Source organism: Scyliorhinus torazame, chromosome 22, assembly GCF_047496885.1.
Source record: "Scyliorhinus torazame isolate Kashiwa2021f chromosome 22, sScyTor2.1, whole genome shotgun sequence".
Lineage (NCBI taxonomy): Eukaryota > Metazoa > Chordata > Chondrichthyes > Carcharhiniformes > Scyliorhinidae > Scyliorhinus > Scyliorhinus torazame.
The window spans coordinates 91,974,399-91,995,899 of NC_092728.1; the positions used below are offsets into that span (position 1 = coordinate 91,974,399).

Genomic DNA, 21,501 nt, shown 5'->3' on the forward strand with positions numbered 1-21,501 from the left:
AGCGTTGATGTCTGTATCTGACCCTACAACATGCCCCCTGCATGCCCCCAATAAATTATTGAAACCCATTACACCATGGTCAAGTAAACATGCCTTTAACTAAATAAAGCATTTAACACATCCTGAGACAGGGAGATACAGGTAAGTGCATTTAGGGCTGCATTCAGACCTTTTAATTCATGTTCTGCTGCTTTTTATGTCGAGGGATCCATCGGAATTTTCCTCCCTCATCAATCCATGCCAGTGAACAAAGAAAAGTACAGCACAGGAACAGGCCCTTCGGCCCTCCAAGCCTGTGCTGACCATGCTGCCCGTCTCACCTAAAGCCTTCTACACTTCCGGGGCCTGTATCCCTCTATTCTCATCCTATTTACATATTTGTCAAGACGTCCCTTAAACATCACTGTCGTACCTGCTTCCACCACCTCCTCCGGCAGCGAGTTCCAGGCATTCGCTGCCCTCTGTGTAAAAAAAACTCCCTCGCACATCTCCTCTAAACTTTGCCCCTCGCACATTAAACCTATGTCCCCTAGTAATTGACTCTTCCACCCTGGGAAAAAGCGGCTCACTATCCACTCTGTCCACGCCCCTCATAATTTTGTAGATTTCTATCAGGTCGCCCCTCAACCTCCGTCGTTCCAGTGAGAACAAACCGAATTTACCCAATTTCTCCTAATAGCTCATGCCCTCCATACCAGGCAACATCCTGGTAAACGTCTTCTGTGTCCTCTCCAAAGCCTCCTAATCCTTCTGGTAGTGTAGCGACCAGAATTGAACACTGTATTCCAAGTGTTTTTTTTAATCCATGATTATTCCAGTCCACCACTGCTTCTCAATCCAGGTTAACTGAGATAAATGCAAAATGTCAGATTTGCATTGTTTCTGATCCTTTATTACGAAAAGGCTTCCGTCCACCTGACCCAGCTATCACTGGATGCATGCTAACAGATTGATTGGCACTCGTGTCACACCGCTTAGCTGTGCACAGACCTTGCTGCGGCTCCGTAGAAGGAACTGCCACTAAGAAAGAAGCTCAGCGATGCATTGCCAGTCGGGGGTTGTGGTGGTCAGTTTCCACAAGGTGGAGTTACTTTAATAGCCTTATTGACAGCCAAGCGATACAATCCGTGAATAAATATTAACATAATGAATCAACGACTTATTAGCCTGTTGATTTTTTTTTACTATGTTTGGAGAAAATCATATTTTTTACAATGAGAAAAAGGGTGGACCTTTCAAAACGTACAGATTAACCAGATATGTCAAGAGAAGCAATTCAGTTTGCCTTTCTTCCAAAGGACTCATCAGCATAATAGATCCAGATGTTATAAAACCCTGCTCATCACCACGAGGGAGTCCTGTTACAACCTCCCTATGCTTTATATATGTTTACAGATACAACAGTAATAAAATGGATTTAAATAGAAATTTTCCTGATCCTTTTGGAAGAACAGACTCATCTCTTGAGCCAGAAACTGAGGCAGTGATGAGGTGGATTCATAGCGAGTCGTTTGTGCTGTCTGCTAGTATCCATGGAGGAGCGATAGTGGCTGCTTATCCATATGATAATAACAACCGAGGTGAGATTTTCATGCTAAGACTCTAAATAGTTTGAGCTGGATTAAATTTAGTCCCCATCACCCGATGCGTACTTTGCAGTTTGCACTGGTCTCAGATTCATGACTTGATTTTCACTCAGGTGTTTTTAGTCTGAAGTCTTGGTGGACTTGTGGAAATTATTGCGATTGATGGCTGATCCCAGCGTGCACTACCAGCCTTGGGTTTGGCCACTGTTGTGAAGCTTCTACATTTCTAAATTTCTGAGCACCCTGGCACCATGGCTGGCAAAGTGCCTAGGTGGCACTGCCAGCTGCCAGGGGTACTGCCAGGTTGGCACTGCCAAGGTGCTATGCTGACATTTTTTGTGGGCTGCCGATGGGGCCAGGGTTGCCCTGCGCGGGTGTTAGGGGACTGGGGACCTCGGCGATTAGGTTTAAATGGCGCCCCGATCTCTCGCTACACTGAGGGGTTCCAGTGAGTGGAGCTCCTCGGTGTAGAAAATGGGCGGCGTCGGCCGCGCTTTCCCCACTGAGGCTCTTTATTTACCGTGAGTGGCATTGTATAGCCATATGTTTATCGGCGCTGCGAGCGCCGGGAAACACGCGGCTAAACGCACTCTCTATCGGACTTTGACCCATTTAGTTGAATCTCACCTCTCGAGTCAGAAGGGGCCATTCAATGATTTGTGCCTGTGGCTGCTTTCTGAAAGAACTACCATTAGTCCCACTCCCTTGCAGAACCAATCATCGTGTAGTTGAAAGTACCTCAACCCAATGAAATCTCTTGCAGTTTAACTGATTGCATTGAAAATATCCCACTCCTTATTGTTGATTTTGGGCCAAAAATGTTGCAGGTATCAACAAACACGTAAAATCATGAGGGGCTGAGATAGAATGGATAGGAAAAACCTATTTATTTTAAGCAGAGGGGTCATTAACCACAGGTTATGGGTTGGGGAAGGGCGGATGCATAGATTTAAAGTAATTGGTCCCCTTGCCCAACGGAGACCACTGGGTGGTCAGGATGAGTGCAGGGTGGCTCCCTGATTTATCCCCTGGAACATGGGCACCTTGGCACTGCTACGGTGTCCAAATGGCATTGACAAACTGGCAGGAGCACTGCCTGGGTGCCAGTGCAAGGACCCTATAGCGGGGTGTCCTCACTTGGGAGGGGTGTGGGGTAGTGCCCATGTGCGTGTGGAGGGTGACATTGCCCATGGGTGGGGGACCAACAAACTCACTTAGAGATCGGGGACCCTTTCAAAATGACGGCTCAATCTCGGAGTTCAGCTCCCCAATGCTGATATTTTTTTAAAGTGTGGGCTGAACTGGTGAGAAACTCCGCAGGGCCCAAATAAATGACTAAGTGTCATTGAATAGCGGTGAGAAACTCCCTCAAAAACCCGCCACAAATTAACTTAGACATTTTTCTGGAGAATTGCGCCTAAGGGCTCCCACCATCGGGACTGGACTCCACTGGCGCTGGGAGCAGGGCCCAGGTGTGAGTTTCTCTCCTTAACCAAGCAGTAATACGCATGATGGAGAGTTTGCCGGATTCCGCATAGATCCCGATATTGGGCCGCCATTTTGAAAGGGTGGCCTTATCCTAAGGTCTGACGCAGGCCCTCCTCCCTCCCACAATGCTAATCCTAAACCCCCCCACTGCCCCCCACTGATGAGGAGGGGCATTCTCCTCCTCCCCACCACAGGAATAAGGAGTCACCCCCTCCAACAGCACACACGCATGAGAGTGACTCGACCCTCCCACTCAGACCCACCCCTCTGGACCCTCAATCAGGGACCCCCATCAGGCACCCCTATTAGACCCCCCAGCAGAGACCCCATCTGTCACCCCTGCCTGAAATCTGAAGAGCAGTCCAGGCAGTACAGTGAATGATCACTGTATTTCCACTTACCCTTCCCTAACATCTGCTGCCTCAGACATAAGTGATAAAACAGCAGCTGTTACAAATGTCTGAGGATTCCTCGAAAGCCAAATACACTTGAAAGTGCTTCAAATCACTTGACAGCCCTTCAGATGCAAAAATCCTATTCGATTTCGCACAGTAATCATTGGGTTCTTCTTGGGTTGCTTATTGGTTTCGCAATCAGATGCCCCCATTTATTTAGTTAGAACTTTAATTCCTTTAAATGGTGATCAGAAACTGGAATCCTTGCAGATTTTCTCCCATCATTAGAGCGTGATTAGTGATCATAATACTCTAACTGCTGTCTGATTGATATGAGCTTACTCAACCAAAACTAGACCTGAGATATTCCTGGTCAATTTGCCTTGGTATCACACAGGCTAATGCTTTTACCATTGAAGTAATTCACTGAGCATGAGTAATTAATCATTATTTTTGACTTGTCTTACATTGTTATATATATTTTAAATGAGTTTGTGTGTATGGCACCCTTTTGCCAAAATAGGATCAGTTTCCATTCTGAAGAATTTCTGTATAAAGTTTCACTTCTGCCATGACAAAACGTCTGAAGTGAATATTATTGAGAATTCACCTTTGTTGTCTTTCTCAGGTAGCAACAACTACAGTCGGAGTCCTGATGATGATGTGTTCCGATACTTGGCAAAGATGTATTCCTTTCACCATAAAAGCATGTACAAAGGGAATTTCTGTAAGATGAAATTCCTGAATGGTGTGACAAATGGAGCTAAATGGTACAGGATATCAGGCAAGTCACTAAATGCGGAACACTGGCTCATATTACAGACTGCGGAACGTCATGTTTTCTCTTTGGAGATTTTTGATTACCTTTAAGTCTTCACATTTTGAAGTTTTGCAGTTAATGTCGTTGAGGCAGTATAAAATACTCGCACGACACAATGTTAATGATAGGTAGTGTCATGTGGTGGAAGGTATGAACAAAAGCTGCAACACAAGATGCAGAATCGCATGCACTTATTTTATTCTGAGTTTCCGTTATCGCACATTCATTTTCCCCATTTTTTTTTGAATGCTGATTTGTTCTCTCCTCGCTTTGTGCCAACCAGACACTATTGACCATTTCCAAGCCAAGCAGAGGGGACATCTGACTCCCTATCTGGCTTCCAACTGCAAGATGAGAAATCCACTATTTTATATTGTGAGAGAAAGCTTGGCCAAGACCTGACCTCACTCATGTGTGTGGCTGCGATGTTAACCTGTATCCTTCCACTCAACATTATAGTCCCTCGGCCTCCAAAATCTTGCACAGAATGAAAATACCTCCCCTTGAAGAAGAAAATTTCCATTGGAAAAGTGCTACAACTGTGACGAACTAGAAATGTTAAAGATTGTAATGAGGTTAAAAGATGTCGCCCCCCAAAAAAGCCAGGTTTTAAAAATGAGCAAAGGATGGTCAAGAAATTGATAACAAGGGGAAAAAAATAGGAATATGCAAGTAAATGCGCAAGAAATATAAAAAGATTGTGTTTGTATAATGGAAAAAATTAATCAGTCAACATAAGTCACTAAGAGGCAGAGACAGAAGTTATAATGGGGAATAAGGAAATGGCACAGAAAGTAAACAAGTCACTTGTATCTGTTTTCACTGTAGAAGTAAGTACCAGACCTTCGGCATCGTCCAGTGGGGTCCAATGCGATATCATAAAACAATTTTTGGATTGGGGAGCTGGTTGGGGCTCCCTCTGTAATTTGCATGGGGGATGCCATTTCTTGGTTTTGCACTTCCATCTCCCTCAAAAAAGAAAGCACATACCAGAAATTATGGGAACTAAGGCTTAAAGGGAATGTGGAACGTCAAGCGGTTAATATTAATAAAGAAAAAGTGGGGGCAGTGGGTTAGCCCTGTTGCCTCACGGCGCCGAGGTCCCAGGTTCAATCCCGGCTCTGGGTCACTGTCCGTGTGGAGTTTGCACATTCTCCCCGTGTTTGCATGGGTTTCACCCCCACAACCCAAAGATGTGCAGGGTAGGTGGATTGGCCACGCTAAATTGCCCCTCAATTGGAAAAAATGAATTGGGTACTGTAAATTTATTTTTAAAAATAAAGGAAAAGTGATGGTGAAAGGAAGAAAACTAAAAGACGATAAATCCCCTGGATCTGACCACCCGCATGCTCGGGTTTGAAGAAGTGGCTCGAAAGATGTTGGCCGAAATGGGGAACAATAAAGCCAGTCAGCCCAACATCACAAGAGGTAGCAGAGAGGCTGCAAAAGAATGTAAGCCAGTTTAGTGATTGGGTAAAAAGGTGACAGATAGAGAATAATATGGGGACTTATGAAATTATCCATTTTGGTTGGAAGAATGGAAAAGCAGTTTTTTTTTTTACGTGGTATTCCAAAGGATTTAGATTTGGTTGGACATGGATCACAGAAAGTTAAAATGACGATGTAGCAAGCAATTAGGAAAGCAAATGGTATGTTAGCTTTTATTACAAGTGTTTGGAGTATAAACTTAGGGAGGTCTTACTTCAACTGTATAAGGTGTAGTGAGACCACTTAGAATACTCTGTATAGTTTAAGTATCCTTACCCGAGGAAGGATATACTTGCCTTAGAAGGTGCAACCAAGGCTGTCTAAATTGGATGAGAGTGTTGACCGATAAGGAGAAGTTGAGCAGAATGGGCCAGTGTTCGCTGGAGTTTAGAAACTGGAGAGGTGACCAGATTTGAAAATTTGTTAGAGTAGATGCTGAAAGCCTGTTTCTGTTTCTCCTGGCGGTGGGGGGGGGCGGGGGGGGGGGGGGGGGGGGGGGGGTCTAGAACTAGGAAGTCACAGCCTCAGGATAAGACATCAGCCATTTAGGACGGAGCTGAGAAGGAACACCTTCACTCATAGTTGCGAATCTTAGGAAGTCTGCAGCCCAGAAAGGTGTGGCATATGAGTGTATCCAAGAACACAAGACATAGGAACAGGTGTAGACAATACGGGCCATATTCAATATGGCCATTCATTATGATTGTGGCTGAGTTTGGGCCAACTCCACTTTCTCACCCACTCCCCATATCACTTAGGTTTCTCAGAGACCAAAAATCTGTCCTTCCCAACCTTAAATAAAGCCAGTGATGGAGCATCCACACTCTGTGGGGTAGAGAATTCCCAAAGATTCAAAACCCTCTGAGTGAAGGAATTTTGCTTCATATCCGTCCAAAAGGATTGACCCCTAAACCGTAGAATGCGCCTCCGTGTTCCAGATTCCCCAGTCAGGGGAAACAACCTCTCAGCATCTACCCCGTCAACGCCCTGCAGAATCTTATGTGATTAAATTACATCACTTCTCTTTCTTCGAAACCCTAGATAATATTGGCCCAATTTACTCTGCCTCTTATCACTGGACGATAAGATTATCCCAGTGAGCAATCTGTGAACTTTTGCTGCATCACCCCCAATGTAAGTATATCCTTTGTTAAACAGGGAGACCAAATCTGCACGCAATATTTCAGGTGCATCAAATTTTCCTGTACTTCAATCCTTTTGCAATAAAGGTCAACATGTTATTTGTCTTCCTGATTGCTTGCTGTACTTGCAAGATAACTGTGATGATTTTGGTGATTGTCCCTTTAAGGACACCGCAGCCAAAGAGGGTCACCTGGCTTGCGGGTTACAGGGATGAGAAACATTAGAGGATAGATTGGAGAGGTTGGGACTGTTCTCCTCGGAAAGAAGAAGGCTGAGAGGCGATTTGATAGAGATGTTCAAAACCGTGAGGGGGAGAAACTGTTCACCCTTGTAAAAGGATCACGAACGAGAGGGCACAGATTTAAGAAAAAGAAGCAAATGTGATGTGGGGAAAAATGTTTTCATACAACGAGTGGTTCGGGTTTGAAATGCATTGCCTGGAAGTATGGTGGAGGCAAATTCAATCGAGGTACTCAAATGAGCATTAGATGATTACTTGAATAGAATATGAAGGGGCACGTGGAAAAGGCAGGGAATGGCAATAAGTTAAAATGTTCATTTGGCGAGCCAGTGCAGACACTGGCTCCTTTCTGCACTGTATCAATTCTGTGATTGTTTGTAATTGGAATATGTCACTTACAAACTTAACATGGAATTCAATGTATTATGATCACTATTTCCCTGTGGATCTTTTACTATGATATTACTCATTAATCCTGCCTCATTACCACAATACTAGATCCAAAATAGCTTTAACCCTAGTTGGTTCTACAATATTGGCTCCAGGAAACTGTCATGATAATATTCTACAAACATACCTTCTATACTGGCTTTTCCAATTCGATTGGTCCAGTCTCCAGATTAAGACTGGATTAAGAAAAGCCCATCCCAACACAACAGATTTCTCTTTCAATGCTGAAATCAATATACTTTTGGGTACAAATATATAGTAAGAGCTATGGGGTAGAGTAGGAAAGTGAAATTGATGTAGCCATGATCTCAGTGAATGGGAGAGCAGGATTGAAGGGCTGAATGGTCTGCTCTTGCTCCTATTTCTCACATTCTAATCAATTTTGAAGCTATGTGCTATCGACTCGGTGTTTGAAACTTGTACAAGGATTATAAGTGAATTGATAATTCAGTTAACACTGAGTAACATTGATATGCGGATAGGGTGAGATGGAATAGGTAGGAGGAAGCTCACCTGGAGCATAAGCACTGTTCTAAAACTGTTGGGCTAAATGGACTGTTCCTTTGCTGTAATACTGTGTCATTTCAAGAACCTTTCCTCTGCTAAAATTTTCCTAAGCCTACAACATTTGGCACCAATTTAGGAATCTGACACAAAGCCCAAACCAGTGTCAAGAATGGAAGTACTGGCACAGTGAAGAGTTAGAAAGTGTAAGGTGATACCCCCAAAACATGTATCTGTGCTAAATGTGATCTGAAAGTGTTTGATACAGACATTGAATCTAAAGGGAGAAATTTAAGATCTCTCATTTGTTAAAAAAAATCACAACTAAATCCAAAAACATTACTCTGAGCTCTCCGTCAATTTGATGTTTTAATATTACCAGTTGCCGTGTAGATATCACATCTTATAACACGCTAGCCAAGCTGGATCAGATATGACTATATGTACAGAGCGTATGTGGAATGCCTGTGCAAAGATATTTTCATATGAAGATTTAGCACATGTCTAGGCTTCAGATACTTCTGTCTGACAGTTTTCAATATCTCTCACTAGGTGGTATGCAAGACTACAATTATGTGTGGGGCCAGTGCTTTGAGCTGACGTTAGAGCTGTCTTGTTGCAAGTACCCAACTGCAGCACAACTGCCACACTTTTGGGACCAGAACAAAGTTCCACTCATCCTCTTTATCCAGCAAGTCCATTTAGGTACATGTATACATTTCTGTGCATCTTAAAGCTTGTGGGGGAAGTTTTCTAAATATGGCTTTCACTAGTATCTCCCATTGGAAAATAATTTTTTCATCTACGGACTTCAATGGGTGGAAAGCTGTGGTCAAAGTGGCCGCTGTTTCGTGAATTAACTTCCCACGGATGTGTTCAGGGACGAAAACAACTTTGACGTGCACTAATTATAGTGCCATTAACCCAAAATGTCCCATGGGGCTTCACAAGTGTAATCAAAGGTTTTTGGTATGGAGCCACTTCAGGACAGTTGACTTGGTCAAAGAGGTTAAGTTTTAAGGAGCGTCGTAAGAGAAAGGTGACGAGGCAGAGAGGTTTAGGGAGGGAATTCCAGAGTTTGGGCGCAAGGCAGCTGAATGAACGGCCACCCATGGGGGAGTGATTAAAATTGAGTGTGGTGGGATTGCGGGGTTACAGGGATAAGGCAGGGGTGTGGGCCTGGATTAGGTGCTCGTTCGGATGTTCGGCGCAGACTCGATGGGCCGAATGGCCTCCCTCTACACTGTAGGGATTCTATGAACTGTTGGTGCCGTATTCAGGAAATAAAATGGACGCTCCACAGAAAGAAAACCAGTGATGGGCTTGTGATTGTCCTTGTCTGATTTTTTGCTGGGCACAGATGATACATTGATACAGGCGGTGATGACAAAAATCTACCTCAATTACCCTGACTCCAATTTGGAGCAACAAGCACTAGTGTGGAATTCGTTGCATCCAATATAAATCAATAGCATCCTATCATGAGCCATTGATCAGCCCATCCTTGGCATTTTAGCAGTTGGCTTAAGGCACACCAATACAAAAAAATGGTAAGATCTTTTTTGTTCCAGGGCAGAACAGCACACAAACTATCAGTAAAGACCTTTAGCAGAGTGGTTCCAGCCTTCAATCCGCTTTAACTCCAATCTCTCTCGGAAGACACGAATGCTGATCTCCAGTTGCCTTTCTTTTCCTTAACTGGAAATTGGTGCATCTCAATTAGGACAATTGAAAACTATCACAACCTATTAGAGGACTCTGTCACCTGTTGAAATATATTGCAGTGAAATATATTGCAACCTTTGTGTCGTCTGCAAATTTACTAATCAGACCAGTTACATTTTCCTCCAAATCATTTATATATACTAAAATATATTTTGATAAAAGCATGACATCACCGACTACAATGTCTAATCTCCAGTGTTCAGTTTGGATGATATAATTTTTTTATATTGATTTTTTAAAAATTAGCTTTTTACAAAATCTCTTTAATAACCAACATTGTAGATGGATTTTAATTTGGCAATGTTCTCGGGGAGCGTGGGAAACTGAAAGTCCACTGTGTCTAACATTGCCTTTTTAAACTAACCACAGTATTGCCATAACATTTCTGGGTTTCCTGACCAATTAGCGTGAGCAGGTATGATGATGATCATCTGCAAGAGGTGATCTCAACTCCAGTATTTGAACGGATACCCCAAACATCCAACTTGATGGGGTTTGGGGTAGGGAGCAGACATTCAAAAGCTGCCCCTCATTTTCATGATGCCTACCTGGACTTGCTACCAGAAGCTGTAAAAGTCCATGAGGAAATACTCTTCCCTAATGCCCGGTGGAAGAAGCCTGTAATGAAACAAAGGTGGCGTTAGTTGGAGGTTTCCCATGAAGAGCAGCAGAGATACGTGATGCCTTGCTCATAGACTCAATGCCAAGAGCAATTTAATGAGCGAAGCAGGTTCAAGATGGTGTGCACAGTGGCACATCCACCTCCATCCTGACGTGCATTCACACTAAGCCCCTCACTCTGCTCATCTGCATTAAAATTCTCCCCATTTTTCCACCGCTTCAATGTTTCAGAAATGTGAAAGCTATAGTTTAGAAATGAGAGTCTGAAGGTAGAGATGGCTCTTTAACTGCTTAGTTGTTTGACTTGAGGTTTACACAACAGTTGACTAGGTTTGAGCAATTGATAAATGGTAATTCACTTCACATTTATTTTCCAGGATTAAAGGGCAGAGTTCTGGATGATAAGGGAAATCCTATTTCCAAAGCAACTGTAAACATTTTTGGCAGGAGTAATCTTATCCCATTCCAAACCAATTCTCTGGGAGAATACTACAGGCTTCTAGTACCTGGGGAGTATGTTCTTGAGGTAAGGCATGGGGGAGATGTTTGTGTTGGATTTCCTACCATAAAAGGGTTTCGGAATTTATATACATTTTGAAACCTGTCAGTGCGTTGGGTTCTTAAAACCACAGCTTCATAAAATTTGTTTTGTTTGTGGCTGTGTGTGTGGGTATATATATATATAATGGTCAAGATGGAGGAAGACTAAGGTGCTAAGAATAGATCAATTCATCCACACACTTGAAGGTTTACAGCTGTCCTCATTCATAAAATGAAACTGTCATTTTGCTGTGGTAATCACCACTGTTGTATCTATTAGGAGATGTGTGGGAGAGGCGGGGCTACGCTGTTGCACGGGGAAGGTAAGAGGTTGGGGGAGGGGATGGAATGTTTCCATTTAAACCCAAACGTCAGCGCGCGGCACGTGTGCTCCTGTTTGGTGGCTCAGCGGGAGATGGGGCAGAGTGCAGATTTTCGGGTTGGGTTTTTAGGGGGAGGGAGGGAGGGAGGGGGTTTGGAGAGAGAGAGAGAGAGAGGGCATTGGATTGCTGGGGCGGGGGAGGGGAGAGGGTGTTGGAATGGGGGGGGAGGGGAGAGGGTTTTGGAATCGGGGGGAGAGAGAGAGAAGAGGGGGTGTTGGAATCCTGGGGGGGGAGAGAAGAGGGGGTGTTGGAATCCGGTGGGGGGGGGAGAGAGAGAAGAGGGGGTGTTGGAATCCTTGGGGGGGGAGAAGAGGGGGTGTTGGAATCCTTGGGGGGGGGAGAAGAGGGGGTGTTGGAATCCTGGGGGGGGGGAGAAGAGGGGGTGTTGGAATCCTGGGGGGGGAGAAGAGGGGGTGTTGGAATCCGGGGGGGGGAGAAGAGGGGGTGTTTGAATCTGGGGGGGGACGGGGGGGAGAGAGAAGAGGGGGTGTTGGAATCCTTGGGGGGGGAGAAGAGGGGGTGTTGGAATCCGGCGGGCGGGTGGGGGGGGAGAGAGAGAAGAGGGGGTGTTGGAATCCTTGGGGGGGGGAGAAGAGGGGGTGTTGGAATCCTTGCGGGGGGGAGAGGAGGGGGTGATGGAATCCTGGGGGAGGGAGAAGAGGGGGTGTTGGAATCCGGGGGGGGAGAGAAGAGGGGGTGTTGGAATCCTGGGGGGGGGGGAGAAGAGGGGGTGTTGGAATCTGGGGGGGAGAGGAGAGGGGGTGTTGGAATCTGGGGGGGTGGCGGGGGGGAGAGAGAAGAGGGGGTGTTGGAATACGGCGGGTGGCGGGGGGGGGGAGAGAAGAGAGGGTGTTGGAATCCTGGGGGGGGGAGAAGAGGGGGTGTTGGAATCCTGGGGGGGGGGAGATTTTAAAAATATATATATATTAGATGTATGGTAAGGCCCTGCACTACGGTAGTCCCTGCCTGCTGGCTCCGCCCAGTAGGCGGAGTATAAATATGTGTGCTCCCCATACTGCAGCCATTTTGCCAGCTGCTGTAGGAGGCCACACATCTTAGGGTAATAAAGCCTCAGTTGTATTCAACTCTCGTCATTGTGCAATTGATCGTGCATCAATTGCTGAAAAGAGAGACAGGGTTAATCTCATAATTGTCAGGACAAATGCAAGAATGCCAAATTTCAAAGCATCACAACAATTTATATACCACAGGAGAAAAGGGTGCTGATTGGCTGAGGCATTAATATGGAGAAAGCAACGAGAAACTAATAGCGCCTCAAGCTGCCGGATAATTCAAAAAATGCCGCAAGGCTTGAACATATCCCTTTTGTTTTCAGAGAATGGGTCAATGTGTATGTTTTCGGAGAATAGGTCAATGTATGAATGTATGTCGCTTCTAGCAAGCTTCATGAGCCATATAATGGGTTTGACTGATTATCTTAAATTGGCTGTAAGTGTAGCTATTGGTGCACTGAGGATTTCTCAGCAAGTGCTACCCAAAAACAGAATCACATCTAACATCTAAATTCTCTTCCATGTATCCTGGATAACTACCAATGTGCTGGTTCATTTTGCAAATTGTGACGGGGAAGGAGACGTAGCTAGGGAGAAAGAGGAACCCTCCTAACATTTTAAATCTTTTAGAGTTTGGTTTTGCTGATGAGAGATAATGGAAAGACCTTAAAAGTATGAAGCATTAAGAGCCAATAATGAGTAAGTAAAGAAACGGCAAATCCATAAAAGTCCCGCAGCTAAAAACAAGCAGAAAGGGAGGAGAGTGAGAAATAGGGCATAGTAGTACCGCAGAATTGTTTTGGCATGGAAGAATGTAATTTGGCCCATCGGGTCTGCACTGGCTCTCCAAATGAGCATTATGATTTAGTGCCATTTTCCTGCCTTCTCCTCATAACCCTGCACACCAAGATCTAGATCATGAATATATATCAAGAAAAGCAAGGGTCCCAATACTGACCCCTGGGGAACATTACAACAAACCTTCCTCCAGCCGAAAAATATCCATTGACCATTACTATTTTCTATTACTCCGCCAATTTTGTATCCATGTTGCTACTATCCCTACCTTTTTCACAAGTCCGCTGTGCAGCACTCTATTGAATGTCTTTTTGAAGTCCAGGTACACTGCATCAACAGCATTACCCTTATCGACTCTACCTCTTCAAAAAATTCCAGCAAGTTAGTGAAACATGATTTTCTCTTAACAAATCCATGCAGGCTCTTCCTAACGGACCCACCTTTTTCCATGTGACTATTCTTTAATTCGATCCAGAATAATTGTTTCCAGAAGTCTCCCACCACCGAAGTTAAACTGATTGCTCTGTAATTGCTAGGCTTAACCTTGCAACCTTTTTTGAACATGGGCATAAATCTTTGCAATTCTCCTGTCCTCTGCCACCTCTCCAGCGAAGACTGAAAGATTATGGCTAGAAAGGAAACCAGAATGCAAATGAGAAGTATCATGCATTACTCAGTTGAGTATTGCAGCTTTTTCCTGCATTATTTTTCACAGTACATCAATATATATATATAGCGCTCTCAAATTTAATGTGAGTCTCCTTACCGAGTATAATAGTTCAAAATTCCGCAGACCATGTGGTCTTGCTCTTTACCACAGGTTTGAATGACTTATTTGCACTAAGTCAAATGATCTTAACAACCTTTTATTGTCACAAGTATGAAGTTACTGTGAAAAGCCCCTAGTCGCCACATTCCGGTGCCTGTTCGGGTAAGCTGGTACGGGAATTGAACCCGCGCTGCCGGCCTTGTTCTGCATCACAAACCAGCTGTCTAGCCCACTGAGCTGATGATCTAAGGAGGCAACAGGCACAGGATATCATCTGCTTGAAAGGGCAGATTAGAAATTTGAATGCAATATCTGGAATATGTTTCTAATCAAGAAAACTATGGAACTTTTCTTATTATTCATTCATGGGATGTGGGCTTCACTGGCTGGGCCAGCATTTATTGCCCGTGAGTGCATTTCATAGAGCATCAAGTGTCAACCATATTGCTGTGGATCTGGATCTGTGTGTAGGCCAGACCAGGTAAGGATGGCAGATTTCCTTCCCTAAAGAACATGAGTGAACCGGATGGGTTTTTATGACAGCCATTTGACTTTTAATTCCAGATTTTTTTTGTTGTTGAATTCAAATTTAATTATCTGCCGTGGTGGGTTTTGAACTCGGGTTCCCAGAGCAGACCCTGGGTCTCCGGATTACTAGTCCAGTGACAATACCACTATGCCACCACCTCCCACTCATAAGCCTATTTTTGTAATATCTGCTCCCAACTCTGGGCTGTTCTTTAGGATTAACTTGCTGTTTTGAAACTTGGAATGTTTTTTTTAAAATTTAGAGTACTCAATTATTATTTTTCCAATTAAGGGCCAATTTAGCGTGGCCAATCCACCTAACCTGCACATCTTTAGTTGTGGGAGTGAGAACCACGCAGACATGGGAGAATATGCAAACTCCCCACAGTGACCCAGGGCCGGGATCGAACCCGGGTCCTCAGCGGCTTAGGCAACAGTGCTAACCATTGCGCCGCCACTTGGAATGTATTCTTTGGTTTCTTACACTTTAATGTTTTTTTCTCCTTATATTTTGACAATAATTATCGCATGCAACCACTTTTCATTATCAAATGCAATAATGTTTTAATAACTTAAAATCTACCGTTGGGAAATAACCCAATAAGATGTTTTTTAAAAAATTTAGAGTACCGAATAAACAATGTACATGAATTGATAAACATAGTGAAAAAGCCGTCTTCCTCCCTTAAAAGTATAGGTCCCACCTATACTTTAAAAAAAAAAAATTTAGAGTACCCAATTAATGTTTTCCAATTAAGGGGCAATTTAGCGTGGCCAATCCACCTATCCTGCACATCTTTGGGTTGTGGGGGCGAAACCCACGCAAACATGGGGAGAATGTGCAAACTCCACACGGACAATGATCCAGAGCCGGGATCGAACCTGGGACCTCGGTGCCGTGAGGCAGCTGTACTAACCATTGCGCACTGTGCTGCCCTCTAACATAATAAAAATTTAATTTTTAGATACAAAAATCAATCTAAGAACTATATATATATATATATTTCTAAAAGTGCGACTCTCCACCTTTTTTCCATTGGCTAATTACATTTGGCCCATCCATAATGAACCAATCAGGTGACCTCTTGAAGTTGTTTGCCAATATTAATGGCAGGTTGGAGACAGGAGACAGAATCTTTGTACATTAATTTCTTCTCTTCCTCAAATGAAGAATAAGTTGGCCATCATTGGGAATCTCCATTGGGGTTGGGATGGGGGTGGTTGCTGGCTGAAACTGGAGTCACTCCTAGCTGCTCATGTGAACCCCTTGACACCTGAAGTGTTGGGTACTCTGCTACACAGACGAACCAGCACGGTTGCGAATGGTACAACTCCGTTTTATTTCAAACATCTATTTACAGTGGTAAACTGGTTACTGAGGTTCGATCATAACCCTTGAATCTGTGGACCTATTCCTAATTCTATCTTGTAGTGGCACTCAGCACATGGTGGATGTCTGAGTGGCTTGCTATGAGCTCTGTGCCCTGATCTGTCTCCTGCTCCAGAGTCCAGGAAGTGTTGTGTTCCCTGTTTTGTACTGTGTATGCTCTTGCCTGTGATTGGCTGTCGTGTTGTGTGTGTGTGTTAATTGGTCCGTTGATCTGTCCATCAGTATGCATGTATGTATGTGCTATGATGTTTACCTGAATATCATGACATCCTCCCTTTTACAAGAACATGTGTCCATGTGGTCATAAATAGAGATGTGTACTGAGTGTAGCTAAATGTGTGTGGGTGCAATATCTACAGCATGTACATGGGACTAAACTATATACAAGGGGCGATGTCCGATCCGACATAACAACGAGGTTGTACCATAAACAAAGAACGGGGAAATGTTGAACGACAGAACGAATTCCTGTAACGATAAGAACAGAAATATATTAACACAGTGGTAGTATGAGTTCAATGTACAAACAGTCTCATAAGTCCAGTCTAGTAGGTGGGCGACGAATTCGGGTTGACCGCCTCAAGGGTGGGTCTGGAACCACCGGCTGAGGAATGGGCCTGGCCACGGGCGACGACGGAAGGGGCATGGTGGCAGGCAGCTCCACGAAGTCGATATCAGGAACAACAGGAGGGCGCGGTGTCGGTGTAAGTTCCCGTAGCGAGCGTGGAAGTAGGCGACGAGCCCGGCGATTGTGCCTACGAATGGATCCATCAGGCATGCGAACCAGGAACGAGCGGGGAGCCACGCGTCGGAGAACTTCAGCAGGTGCTGACCAGCCACCTTCTGGTAGGTGGATGCGGACTTCGTCTCCAGGGGCCAGGGCGGGAAGATCAGTTGCCCGTGTGTCATATGCCCTCTTCTGGCGAACGCGCTGCTGTTGCATTCTGTGTAGTACCGGAGCATGGTTGGTTGTGGGTGCCAGAATGGAAGGCACAGTGGTCCTGAGGGCGCGACCCATCAACAGCTGGGCTGGTGAGAGGCCAGTGGCTAGTGGGGCCGAGCGATAGGCCAGCAGGGCTAGGCAGAAATCCGATCCGGCAGCCTTGCAGAGGAGCCGCTTGACGATGTGAACGCCCTTCTCCGCCTTTCCATTGGACTGGGGATGCAGAGGGCTGGACGTCACGTGTGTGAAGCCATACGAGGCAGCAAACGATGACCATTCCTGGCTGGCGAAACAGGGCCCATTGTCTGACATGACAGTCATCGGAATGCCATGGTGAGTGAAGGTGTCTTTGCAGGCCCTTATGACAGCGGACGATGTCAAATCGTGCAGGCGTATGATCTCTGGATAGTTGTAAAAGTAGTCAATGACGATTACATAGTCCCTGCCAAGCGCGTGAAAGAGGTCCACACCCACCTTCGCCCAGGGGGATGTCACCAGCTCATGGGGCAGAAGCGTCTCAGGAGGTTGCGCCGGTTGAAACCTTTGGCAGGTGGGGCAGTTGAGCACCATATTGGCAATGTCATCACTGATGCCCAGCCAGTATACCACCTCTCGGGCCCTCCGTCTGCACTTCTCGACCCCCAGATGGCCTTTGTGTAGTTGGTCGAGGACCAGCCTGTGCATGCTGTGCGGAATCACAATCCGGTTCAGCTTTAGAAGGACATCATCAATGATGGCCAAGTCATCTCGGACATTGTAGAACTGCAGACACTGTCCTTTGAGCCACCCTCCTGTCATGTGGCGCATCACCCGTTGTAGAAGGAGGTCAGCCGCAGTCTCTCGGCAAATACCGGCCCGACTGGAGTCATCAGCTGGCAGATTTGCTGATGTGAAAGCCACCTGCCCCTCGACCTGACAGCCGAACCCCTCCGAATCTGGCAGTGTGCTCACTGCTCTAGATAGGGCATCCGCAATGATAAGGTCCTTACCCGGGGTGTAGACCAGTTGGAAGTCATATCTCCTAAGTTTAAAAAGGATGCGCTGGAGGCGAGGGGTCATCTCGTTCAGGTCCTTATTTATGATGCTGATCAGGGGGCGGTGGTCAGCCTCAACGGTAAACCGGGGGAGACCATACACGTAGTCATGGAACTTGTCTATCCCGGTTAGCAAGCTCAGGCACTCCTTTTCGATCTGCGCGTAGCGCTGTTCTGTGGGGGTCATGGCCCGCGAGGCATAGGCGACTGGGGCCCATGACGCAGTGTTATCCTGCTGTAGGAGCACCGCCCCAATGCCGGACTGGCTGGCATCAGTCAAAATTTTAGTGTCACGAGATGTGTCGAAAAACGCCAATACCGGTGCTGTGGTGAGCTTAAGTTTGAGCTCCTCCCATTCCTGCTGGTGTGTGTGTAGCCACTGGAACTCCGTGGACTTCGTGACGAGGTGGCGCAGAGCTGTCGTGTGGAAGGCAAGGTTGGGAATGAACTTCCCCAGGAAATTGACCATGCCTAGGAAGCGTAGCACTGCTTTCTTGTCTGCCGGCTGCGGCATGGCTGTAATGGCGCTCACCTTGTCTGCATCCGGACGGACCCGACCGGGAAATGTGGTCCCCCAGGAACTTCAGCTTGGTTTGGCCGAAAGAACACTTGGCTCGGTTGAGGTGCAGGCCGTTTTCGCGTATGCGCGCAAAGACGCGCTGGAGACGATAGATGTGCTCCTGTGGTGTGGTGGACCAGATGATGACGTCGTCAACGTAGACACGCACCCCTTCGATGCCTTCCATCATCTGCTCCATGATCCTGTGAAAGACCTTGGATGCCGAGATGATGCCAAATGGCATTCTGTTGTAGCAGAACCTGCCGAAAGGGGTGTTGAAGGTGCACCGCTTTCGGCTGGACGGATCCAGATGGATCTGCCAAAAACCCTTCGAGGCATCCAGTTTTGTGAAGATTTTAGCCCGGGCCATTTCACTCGTGATCTCTTCCCGTTTGGGTATGTGGTAGTGTTCCCTCATTATGTTGTTGTTGAGGTCTTTTGGATCAATGCAGATCCGGAGCTCGCCGGAGGGCTTCTTAACACACACCATGGAGCTGACCCATGGCGTGGGCTCCGTGACCCGGGATAGGACCCCTTGGTCCTGGAGATCCTGCAGCTGCTGCTTGAGGCGGTCTTTGAGTGGTGCTGGGACCCTGCGAGGTGCGTGAATGACCGGGGTGGCGTCCAGTTTGAGCCAAATTCTGTAGGTGTAGGGCAGTGTTCCCATGCCCTCAAATGCCTCCTGGTTGTGGGCGAGGAGCGATTGGAGCTGTGCCCTGAACTCTGTATCCGGGAAGTCAGAGGTGCCTTCTGGAGACAGAGCGTGGTCTCATTGCACGAGGTGGAGAGCCTTGCATGCCTGTGCGCCTAACAGGGAGTCCTTTGATGATCCGACTATCTCGAATGAGAGTGTGGCCGTATGTGTGTTGTGTGTCACCTGGAGCTGGCAGGATACCATAGCCGGGATAACGTTCCCGTTGTAGTCAACCATCTTGCAACGGGACGGCCGAATTGATGGTCTGACCTTCATGGCGTAGAAGGCTGACCATGCTATGAGGTTGGCGGAGGTGCCAGTGTCCAGACGGAATGTTATCGGTGATTGGTTGACCGTTAGGGTGGCACACCATTCATCACCCGGATTGACAGTGTTAACTTGCATCGGCTGGTGGGTCCTGGCTGGAGACATTTGGTTCCCATCAATGACCGCAACACGGAAGGCGTCCCGGTCGTCTGTGTCACTGGTCTGGATATTGTCTGGGCACGACTCGTAGTAAGGAGGCTGAATGGTCCGCACGTCCCTGCGAGGTTATCGGAGTTGGGGAACATTGGCAGGTTGAGCTGCTCGACAGCAGGCAACGTAGTGGTCCACCTTGCCACAGCGGAGGCATTGTCGGGTTCTTGCGGGACATTGCCGCTTTAAATGTGCGTCTCCACAGTTGCCGCACGTCGTGACGTCATGGCGTTCGTTGCGCCACCGCGCATGCGCAGTTTGGTCTTGCGTCGAGCGCGTCTCGCGTCACGCTCCTCAGTGTTGCCGTCGTTTTTGGCGCGCACAAGCGCGGAAGGCCTCGAAAAGCACGTGAAATGGCCACCCTTGTCCGGGCCGCGGGCCGGGAGGAACTCGATCGCCTGGACCCGTTCTGCCTCGTAGGACGCCTGCCTCACCGATCCGGCCGCGTAGGACCCCTGCCACGCCGATTCGGCCTCCTGAAATTGGGTATAGCGGCTAGTCGCGTTTTCGTGCAGGACACAGGCTTCGATTGCGGAGGCTAAGGTGAGGCCTTTTATTTTTAAGAGCTGCTGGCATAGGGTGCCCGAGGTGACCCCAAAAACGATCTGGTCCCGAATCATGGAATCGGAGGTGGTGTTGTAACCACAGGACTGCGCGAGGATACGGAGATGCATAAGGAATGACTGAAAGGGCTCATCCTTACCTTGCAGGCGCTGCTGAAGAGATACCTCTCGAAGCTCTCATTGACCTTGACGTTGAAGTGTTGGTCGAGCTTGAGAAGGACCGTCTTGTATTTGGTCTTGTCCTCACCTTCCGCGAACACCAGGGAGTTGTAGACATGGATGGCGTGTTGACCTGCCGTGGTGAGGAGGATGGCGATCTTTCTGGTGTCCGAGGCACTCTCCTTTTCGTTGGCTTCCAGAAAGAGCTGGAAGCGCTGTTTGAACAGCTTCCAATTAACGCCGAGGTTTCCAGCGACTTGCAGCGGCTGCGGTGTGTTGACGGTGTCCATGGCGCAGGATGGCAGATTCCGGAGGATTTGTAGGTAGGTACCACAGTTACTCCTGGTACTATGAAGTGTTGGGTACTCTGCTACACAGACAAACCAACAACTCAGTTTTATTTCAAACATCTATTCACATTGGTAAACTGTTTACTGAGGTTCGATCATAACCCTTGAATCTGTGGACCTATTCCTAATTCTATCTTGTAGTGGCACTCAGCACATGGTGGATGTCTGAGTGGCTTGCTATGAGCTCTGTGCCCTGATCTGTCTCCTGCTCCAGAGTCCAGGAAGTGTTGTGTTCCCTGTTTTGTACTGTGTATGCTCTTGCCTGTGATTGGCTGTCGTGTTGATTGGTCCGTTGATCTGTCCATCAGTATGTATGTATGTATGTGCTATGATGTTTACCTGAATATCATGACAACATCCAGTTATGGGGGGTTACTGTAATTTCTTGTTTATCAGGAACTTATGTGATGTAGGGATGGCTAAAGGACGAAAAGTTGAAAAATAATAGTTACTTAACAAAAATAAGATTGAATGGCACCAACACTGATCTCTCGAAATTGAAACAAATGTTAAATTTCCACATTTTTGTAAACTGAATTTATAGTACAGTTTTTGCCAGTTGCATATTTGGTGATCACCTTGGTTTTAAGTGGGGGAGGGGAGTTATCGCAATATGTTTTTCATGTGTTGCTTTTGAGGCCAATCCAGACTAATGGCACGGTTGCACAGTGGTTAGCACTGTTGCCTCACATCACCAGGGACCCGAGTTCAGTTCCGGCTTTGGGTGTCTGAATGTGTGGGGTTTGCACTTTCTCCCCGTTTCAGCATGGGTTTTCCTCCCGGTGCTCCGGTTTCCTCCCACAATCCAAAGGTTAGGTGGATTGGCCACGGTAAATTGTC

General features: G+C 46.5%; 2 protein-coding genes across 2 annotated transcripts in view; one reads left to right on the forward strand and one right to left on the reverse strand.

The window, feature by feature from the left end:
• The window catches only part of LOC140399213 (carboxypeptidase M-like), a 30,628-nt gene that overhangs the window by 7,849 nt on the left and 1,278 nt on the right, over positions 1–21,501 (forward strand). The window contains exons 4-7 of the mRNA XM_072488576.1: positions 1,396–1,580; positions 4,098–4,253; positions 8,668–8,820; positions 10,839–10,987. Coding sequence (XP_072344677.1) covers positions 1,396–1,580; positions 4,098–4,253; positions 8,668–8,820; positions 10,839–10,987 — 643 coding nt within the window. The remainder of the gene's footprint in view (positions 1–1,395; positions 1,581–4,097; positions 4,254–8,667; positions 8,821–10,838; positions 10,988–21,501) is intronic.
• Positions 8,814–21,501, reverse strand: part of spaca9 (sperm acrosome associated 9) — a 67,126-nt gene continuing 54,438 nt past the window's right edge. The window contains exons 5-7 of the mRNA XM_072488577.1: positions 13,636–13,824; positions 10,389–10,458; positions 8,814–9,813 (exon numbers count right to left, since the gene is read on the reverse strand). Coding sequence (XP_072344678.1) covers positions 13,734–13,824 — 91 coding nt within the window. The 3' untranslated portion in view covers positions 8,814–9,813; positions 10,389–10,458; positions 13,636–13,733. The remainder of the gene's footprint in view (positions 9,814–10,388; positions 10,459–13,635; positions 13,825–21,501) is intronic.